The 8,915-nt window shown below is 46.1% G+C and overlaps 1 protein-coding gene across 1 annotated transcript in view; it reads left to right on the forward strand.

Annotated features, from left to right (window-relative positions):
* The first annotated feature begins 92 nt into the window (after positions 1–92).
* fam193a (family with sequence similarity 193 member A) overlaps positions 93–8,915 on the forward strand; it is an 18,964-nt gene continuing 10,141 nt past the window's right edge. Inside the window, exons 1-12 of the mRNA XM_019862473.1 lie at positions 93–537; positions 2,886–2,960; positions 3,674–3,919; positions 6,166–6,338; positions 6,420–6,587; positions 7,370–7,637; positions 7,716–7,840; positions 8,097–8,244; positions 8,352–8,426; positions 8,495–8,569; positions 8,641–8,750; positions 8,859–8,913. Of these exons, the coding sequence (XP_019718032.1) occupies positions 313–537; positions 2,886–2,960; positions 3,674–3,919; positions 6,166–6,338; positions 6,420–6,587; positions 7,370–7,637; positions 7,716–7,840; positions 8,097–8,244; positions 8,352–8,426; positions 8,495–8,569; positions 8,641–8,750; positions 8,859–8,913 (1,743 nt within the window). The 5' untranslated portion in view covers positions 93–312. The remainder of the gene's footprint in view (positions 538–2,885; positions 2,961–3,673; positions 3,920–6,165; positions 6,339–6,419; positions 6,588–7,369; positions 7,638–7,715; positions 7,841–8,096; positions 8,245–8,351; positions 8,427–8,494; positions 8,570–8,640; positions 8,751–8,858; positions 8,914–8,915) is intronic.

An 8,915-nucleotide genomic window follows, 5' to 3' on the forward strand; every position in this document is an offset into this window, starting at 1 on the left:
ATTTCCCGGTTCAGTTTGTTGTCTCGCCCCCCCCCCCCCCGCACCCCCGTACAAAAAAATACATTTCCCACTATCCGCCGCGGTTCCGGACGCAGCGTCACGTCACAACGTCAACCCAAGCCAAGCTGAGACAGCGCAGCTCCAACCAAAGCAGCCATATTGGTTACAGTCAAGTCGGCTTTTTTGCACTTTTCATCGTCGGCCTTTCCCCTTGTAAAAAAAACAACAACAAATCGTTGAGAACAATAACCCGAGCTCGGCGTCCAACTGGAGAGCCCACAGAGCCCGGACGGCCTTCTGTGTCGCAGAAAAATGAGTCCAACCGATGCTAAGCGAGGGGCTAAACGCAGGAAGAATAAGCGGGGCGGTGGCAGTAGCTGCATTGCTGTCTGCAATAGCGGCACCAGCAGCGGCGTCGTCGGCAGCAAGGCCGGGGTGGTCTCGGCCCTCGGCTGCGCGGGAGCTCCGACACCTGCCGGCTTCCTCGCACCTGTCACGGGCGGCAACAGGGGCTCCGTGACGGGCATCAACGGAGAGGTAAGCTGCACCCCTGCTTCCTCATCAGACGGCCAAGCATGTCGGCACAGGGCGACATTACCAACGACGCTAATATGATACGGGCCCGAAACCGATGACAGGAAGACGCCTCGCTATGACCAGGCGAACCGCTAGAAGTGTCTTGTTTCGGAGTTTTATGTCTTGTGAACTTGACATTTTATCCTTTATGGCCACCGTAAACACTACAGTCCAGGTCCAACCCTGTGAAACCGACTTGACCATGGATCTTAGCTTAACTTTCTGATCGAGCTCAACATTGCATTTCCGTCCATTTAAATCGCCGTGAATTTTATTTCGAGCCGGAGACAGAATCCTCAGATTAAAGGGCACATTAGTCAAGACCAAAAGGGCTTTTCAAAGCACCGTGATTGCAAAAATAACACGAATGCTAGCCATGCTAACGGCTGCGCTTCTTCAGGCCTAGAGGCGGTCCGGTTGTCTTGCTGCAATGTTAACTTGTTGCGAAGTGTGTTTTGAGGATGCAACACGACTGCACACAAGTAATTTCTCCCCAAGTGTCATACTTGGACATCTGAGGACGAAGGTTTTGGTTCAGAGCCATTTATTGCACATACACTGTCTCTGCATCAGGGATCTGTGTAGTTGAGTCAGAACAATTTCTCACTCTTAAGTCTTAATTGAAAGCCAATAAAGTAGCTCTAAAATGACTCATTTTTAGTTATGTCTTGGTTTTCATGCATTGTCGGACAAATCCTGTCAACTCGAGCCCAGTATAATTTTCCTACGACAATTACGGGAGTTATGACTGTTTAAAACAGGTGCAAAAGGACACATTTCTGGCCAATGTCAGATTTTTCAGGTGACACCTTTTTTTGTTGTTGTTGAATCCGGGTATCTAACTTTCTTAATTGCTACCGTATTATCAAAATGTCGGTATTATTTGGGCTTGCTTCATGCACAAACAGACCGAAAACATATGTTCTCAATTTTGTGGGATCGGTGATCATCTGATCCCTGAAAGTAAAACCGATCTTGTCTACCGATCTCATCCCCCTCTGCAGAAAAAGTCAGCCACTGTCCCCTTCCGCTGTGTGATGACTGATAGACTTTTCATTTTTACTTGAGAGAACTATTTCATGTGCACTTCGAACAACCCGTTTATATTGTTTCACCGGGATTGTTCAATGGTTTACAATACCATAAGTGTGGAAGATTGAAGGTGTCTGCTGTCGGGATCGTCAAAAATCGGGACCAGCAGGTTAAGCTTTGTAAAGGTCAGCCAGAAAATTGGGAAAGGTGCACCCCTAATAAAACCACCATCATAAATTAATCATTAGATTACAACACATATAGCGAGCCAAGATAAGATAAGATCAGAAACCCTTTATGAGTCTCGCAATGGAGAAATTCCCAATTCATAGCAGCAAAGTTATGAAAGGAAGAAGTATAAGAACAAAATATAGGAGCTGCTGGAAAGGCAGTCACTCTCGTAGCGCCATCTTGAAGTCAAAGTAACACAACACAACACACAAGACACAGACAGTCCTGCAATCTTAATCACTTTTCCTGCATACACTTTGTTGTTTGAAGCAATTATAGATGAAAGAGGAGAGGACCAAAGTGTCTTTTCACCAGTGGTTCAGAGACATCATGCTGAAAAATGTGCACAAGTTTTGAAAGCAAACACAAAGCTATAGCATCCATTGACAAAAAGCGATTGGCTCACATCTCCTGTCCCACGTAATCCGCTTCAACTCCAAGCTGCGACTCCCAGTTCCACATCTGCATCGGCGCTATGCGTTGGCGCTCCTTTCTTCTCATCGTCGGCTCCTTAAGCCTTGCATCCATACAGCACGCATGAAATATCGATTTCTTCGCGCAGTAGTGTGTTGAGCCACACGATACACACACATGGACAAATGGTACAGGATAACACGGACATTGATGCAATTAACACACGCAGGAAGCACTTTTGTTGTAGCATAAAATAGTTTGAATGTAAGCACCGTTGCAGTACAATATACAGTATTGAAAAAAAATCTAATCCAATGTAAAGGGTGGCCGCTTGCGCCGCATGCGTGCACACGAGTAAAATCTTCCCCCTCGAAGTCTTCACGGAGGGTGCTGGCCGCTGACTTTGCAGCTGGGGTCCCCAAGCTGGTGACGCGGCGGCAGCATGTCGGGGCAGGACTTGCACACCATTACACAAGACCGAACCCACGCATCAAAACGGGGTTCAACGGAACAATGGACGTTTTTATGGAATATGATGTATCGCATAGTTAGCGGAACGGTTCAGGGTGGAGCAGTTTCGTTCCAGTTATCACTAACCATCCCTGACTAATTTCAATGTTGTTATTCTGCAGCTCAAAGTCAACACCAGCGTCACGCCGCAGTTCACCGAAGGACCGGTCAACGCTGATTTCACCGGAGTCCTTCAGGTGTGTTTTATTTTTGCTCAGTCCAATTTACAGTTTCCCTCCATTGGAAATCAGAAGGAACGTTTGTCTGGCGTTTTTTTTAAATGTTGCTATAGATGAGCATTCTTAAGTACATTTTTGCTGATTTACTCACTCCCGCCCACAAAACGAGTTTCTCTGGCCCAGACTTGGCAGCAAGGCTGGCTGAAGACCTGCCATTTTCAATTAACGGCCCGACTACGCTGAAACTCAGTTGCGGTGTTAAACACAGATTAGCTAACCGTGTGAGCAGCATTGGCTTCTGATAACCGGCACGTATTCGGCGTGTGCTTGGCGATATCTCGGTCTGCTGTATGCGCCACGTGCCTGTTATCTGCGAATCTTGGGTCTGGTCAGGATGACTTTGCACAAACAAACGCCGTAATCTGCCAGAAAGAGTCTCAGGTCTGTAAATAGTCACTTTATTTTCAACACCTTGATTCCACACCTGATTGTCATGGTAACGAAAACCCAACTCGCCACTGCTACTCTGTGCTTGGAGTCAGATCGACCGTGGACCTCACCCTAAAGGTTACTCGACTTTTTGAAATTCATCTCTTTGGCCCCGGAAGAAAATCTAGACAAGAGTTCTCCGAGTGCAGATACACAACGGCTCTCCAAATGATTTCGATGTAAAGTTCCTGAGATGAAATCACCCTTCAGAACTAAGTTTCCGCGGCTATTCTCCCCACTAGACCCCCTTCACGTTCGGCCTCAACCAGCGAGCCCCGTACACAGCCGGCGACCGCTGCCTCCTGTGCCGCTGCGAGCGTAGCAAAGATGGCCTGTGGCCTTCGGAGGCGGGAGTCCCCGACCATCGGAATGGTGCATCAGAGGTCGGCCAGCCGCCCGCAGCCCTCCCGCTGCCGATGTGGGTGTGCTCCGACTGCCGGCGCACCGTGGAGAAGGAGGACCGGCACACTGCGCAGGAGCAGCTCGGCGTGAGTCACTACTCACCTTCAAAAAAAATGTTAAAGCCCGAGAACCATCATTGATCGCAATTAGTGATTGCCATCAATTTCAAGTCGAGAATGCAGCTCAACGCGCAGAATTGATGTCAACTACGATTTTTTCGTGAATCGGCAATGCCCTGTAGTGGGAACATAGCTTTCGTCCAGACCAGAATACTTGAACGAATGGAAACAGATGAAGATTCGTCACTCTCGGTTGGTCTTTTGCGCGTCACAGCAACTTATTTGTGGGAGAAAGCATGCTGTTTGACACGTTTTGCTAGCAGCTGTCTATTAACCCCCCCCTCCAGGCGGTGGCGTGCAGTTTAGATACTCCTCATTTTACACACATTTTTCCATGAAGAATCAAAATATTGACAGTCACAGCTGCTTAGGCCGCTGTTGAACACCAGGAGCAAGTTGGGATGAATCCTGCTCGCCATTGTCCAGCGACTGTGATAAGCTTGCTTGTTTGCCAATAAACCGATAAGTTACTTTTTTGTTCCCTCTACTGCTTCAGGAAGTAGAGGTGAGATCTGTCCTAAAAAATCGAGCCCGACCCAACCGGGCCCGAGGGTATCAAAGCCCGACCCGGCCCGAGCCCGACCAATAAACTTGATTTGCAGGCCCGAGCCCGAAGCAAACTCGAAATTTCATATTTTATTTGTGAGTATTTTTGGCAGAAAAAAACAAAGATTTCTTAAGGTTAGAATAATCCACATATTTTTATGAACATGATAAATGCATTTGCACAAAGAAATAACGCTGAAACACAGAATAAGAGGCCAGACAAAGAGAGATCTTGATGCGCATTTGCTTAATTACGCAGAGAAATCCTCCAGCCCACGAGGCTTTAAATAGAATAATTCAAATCAAATAAATAGGTAAAGATATGAAATTATTTCTATAGTTCTGTTTGAACGAAATTTAACATCAAAGTTTCAATTTTCGTTATCTGTAATTTGGTGTGACACGTGCGCAGTGCATGCTCAGCGTCTGGCCGTCTGCGGCTGCGCTCCTGTTTAAATAGCAATTACATTACAGCGCCTTCTCTGGTTTATCCAAATTGTCTGTTTTAAAACAAGTATTCCTTAGTTTAGTATCCGCACATCGTTTTAGTATTACATTTTTTTCAAACATATATTTATTGTAAAAAAACAAAAAAAAAAAAGTCGGCGAGAGAGAAGCCCGACACGACCCGAACCCGAAGCAATGATTGACATTTTAGGGCCTGACAATTCGGGTCGGGCTCGGGCGGCCCGATCTTACCTCTATCATGAAGGCATTAGCAGCGCACTATTATCCACTAGGAAATCTGTGCACACGTCTGATCTGCATATGTAGTCGATAACACAATGAAACCTCTGAAGGGGGCGTATCAGACACCTTTTTTGTGTGCCATTGTCTACTTTAAAATGTCAACCTTTTCACCAGGTCGGATGTGTGTGAGAAAGATTGGTGAGTGTTTGTGTATGTTTAGGCCCTCAAAAATTAGATACATTTTTGGAGAATAATAATTTCCAGAAAAATCCAAATAAGATTGATTGTGCTGAGCAGAATGAACGTTTAGTTGTTACTCAAAGTAATGGTCTACGCACATCAAAACAAAGGTTCCCCCTTTGTTTCAAGTTTCCGCGCTCCCACTTGTCTCATACGCAACATGTGAAGGACATGTCAAAGGTAATCTCCTGATCTCGTCCCCGCGCTTGCTTTGGATTCTCCTTTGCATGAAGGCTCCCTTTATATTTGACGCCATAGGGAGCGAACCGCTCTCCATGAAACAAAAAAAATTGTGATTCATCGTAACATCGGGGACAATAGATACCTTGTTCTGTGTTCTCATTAAGAAAATGAATAAATACACAAATAACCGCGGCGCTAGTATAGCTTAGCGGCTATTAATTAAACCGCCAACTACGATTCAAGAAAATACATCATCGAGGGCATCGACAATGTTTTAAAGCACATTTTAAAATTCAACAGGAGAGGGGACGGAAAAGCGATCCTGTCAAATAGTGACTCTTTATTGACAAATATTCGGTCAAGTTTTAGGGCTGTCACATTTAGTTTTTTTGCTGATTATTCTATGAATTGACTGACTCTGGGAGTTGTGTCAGTGGCCCCACTGAAGCGATCTATCCCCACGGGCTCTCTCCGTCGCAGCGTTCCATTTCCTGTTCTATGGCTGTCATCACTCCGAAGAGAAAGCTTGACCGTGCGGTTTGTGTCTCTTTCAGAGTCAGGACTTTCTTTTGCACATGCCCGTGGGTAACGGCACCCTGGGCACAGACGCAGTGGTGGCGACAGACAGGCTGAGCGCTCACACGCCGCCCATGCTACCCGCCCCCGACCTTGCCACACCCATTCCCGGCGACACCGTGTGCGGCTGCGAGGCCTGCAACGAGAGGCGGTACCCTACCGAGGAGGGAAGGGGGGACAGCACCTCCTGCTCCGATGATCTTAATTCTTAACTTTTTCTATTTTTTGGCAGAGAGATCTCGGCAGAGTCCGAACGGGAGTCGCAGCAGCTGCAGAAGCATTGGTCGGAGGTGCGCTACCTGGTGCGCTGCATTTACCGGCAGGCCGGTACCCCGCTGGCGGACGACCGTGACCAGCCGCTGGAGCGAGACAAGGACGGGATGAAGGAGCTGGTAGACAGGTACTCAATCAGAGAGATTTTTTTTTTTTTTTTTTTTTTTTTTTACACATTGAGAATTTGTTGTGATAAACTTCCGAAGTAGGGCTGCAAAAATTCTTTGAATACCTTGAATGTGGAAATTCCTTGTTTATTGCTTTCATCAACTATCGCTATCCTCACGACACTATAGTGTGTGATTTAAAAATAAAAATAAATTGCAATTGCGGTTTCATATTCAATTATTTCTCCAAGGTCTTCCTCCCATGTATTTTTTTAATAAACACAATCAATAAATTCATCTAATTTATTATACATAAATGTATAATATTACGGGTTAGGCTTAAAGGCGAAATGAACCATGAGTTCAAAGGAAAGACACTTTATCGACTTGAATCACTGTTGTTGAGTTGCTTACCTTTGCCTTCCAATTTTTATTAACCGTTCAACTTCACAAAATTTTTCCAAAGTGAGTGAGCGAGTGAGTCAAAAATCAAATTACGATAATGCAAACAAATCTGAGACTCTATCACTTTAACTTTTCATGTTTCATGAAAAATAAAAACCACGCATATGCTGCACTTCTTCAACACTGAACTTATCTCGACACTATAAATATAAATGAATAACATATACATCAAAGGAAAGGAAGCAATTTTTTTTTACCCCAAAATTGCAGCCGTTGTGATTTGAAAATTGCATTCTACTACATTGTGATGTCAATTTTAATTTGAATATTTGTCCAGCCCCTAATGGCTTTTGTCAAATTTTGTTCCGCCGGTGACATCATCAACAACCACCCTCAGACTCTGCGAGAAGGACCCCTACCAGCTATACCAGCGTCTGGAGCAGCAGGCCCGCGAGTACGTGCTGGAAATGAAAGCGCGTCTCCTAAAGCACCTCTCGACTAGCCCCAAGACATCGCCGGGACCTGCGGGGGCGGGGACGGTGGCGGCGGCCGTGCCCGCCGCCCAGGGTCCTCCGCAGGCCCACCAGTTTGTGTCCCTGCTGCTGGAGGAGTACAACGCCCTCTGCCAGGCGGCACGCACCATTAGCGGCTTCCTGCTCACCCTGGTCAGTTGCTCAGCCGCCGCCTTTCTCGTTTCATGAGATTTCATGATGTCCCGTTTGGTTTGTTCCCCTCCCGCTCAGGAGAATGAGCACCTCCAGAAGTTCCATGTGACGTGGGAGCTGCACAACAAGCACCTTTTTGAGAGCCTGGTCTTCTCAGAGCCCATCTTGCACAGCAGCTTGCCTGCACTCGTTGCACAGCTCAGGTACGCTTCTTTTTTTTTTTGTGCCTCAAAAAACAATTGTACAAATGTGAAAAGAGGAAGGCACGTTGAAAATGTTCTTAAAATAGGACACGCGTTTCAGAAAATGCCGCGGCGCTTTTCTTTCTCCTTATTTCATAGAGACTTTCAGTAAAGACGACGTCACGTATCGGAGAGGTCTACGAACACGTCGTCGCGCATAATAATAGTAATAATAATAACAATAAAAATATGTCACCTTTTTGGCATTTTTTTCCAGACACGGCACCACCTCGCACGACTCGTACAATGAGGACATGTACCACACCTTGCTGGAGCGCTACCAGCGGCTGGAGCAGGAGATGGCGAGTGTGGCCGGCCAGTGGCAGGAGTGCGAAAAGAGGATCGACGACTATGTCGACGAGCAGGTAAGCTAAAATACTCACGAAAGGAATCCGACATGGCTTATTTTAAAAAAAAATAAATAAATAAATAAAAATTAAAAAGTTGAGATATACTCATTCTGCTCTTGCAGTTACTGTTCAAAGTGGAGGGCCAGAGTATTACCAACCAAAGAACAGAGCCGCACAAGTCGCCGGTAGGCAAAAATGTAAGATCCCATTCTCACCACTTGCTGATCGAACTGAGTGCATTTTGAATTGTACGTGGCGCCGACAGACTTTAAAGACAAAGCAGCGAATACTCAAAGAAGACTGGGAGTTCTTCAAGCAGCGGCGGTACATCGAGGAACAGGTAGGACACAAAAAAATGAACATGATCGCTCGCCGTAAGGTTTTGGTGCATTTTGTTTACATTCTTGGCAGTTGCCCAACAATAAGAAGCTGTCCTGTGGAGACAACTTCACAGACACAATGAGAATGCTGTCGTCGCGTCTCAGTATTCCCGATTGTCCCAATTGCAATTATCGGAGAAGGTGAGCAGCGATTTTTAACTGCCAAATTGTGTTGATGTCAAATAGATTTCTGATTCATACAGTTATTAGATTGACTATAATGGTGACTTATTTTGTCCCCCCGCACAGGTGCACGTGTGACGACTGCAGCCTCTCGCACATCCTGACGTGCGGTATCATGGACCC

This window comes from Hippocampus comes, unplaced genomic scaffold, assembly GCF_001891065.2.
Source record: "Hippocampus comes isolate QL1 unplaced genomic scaffold, H_comes_QL1_v1.1 scaffold7, whole genome shotgun sequence".
NCBI lineage: Eukaryota > Metazoa > Chordata > Actinopteri > Syngnathiformes > Syngnathidae > Hippocampus > Hippocampus comes.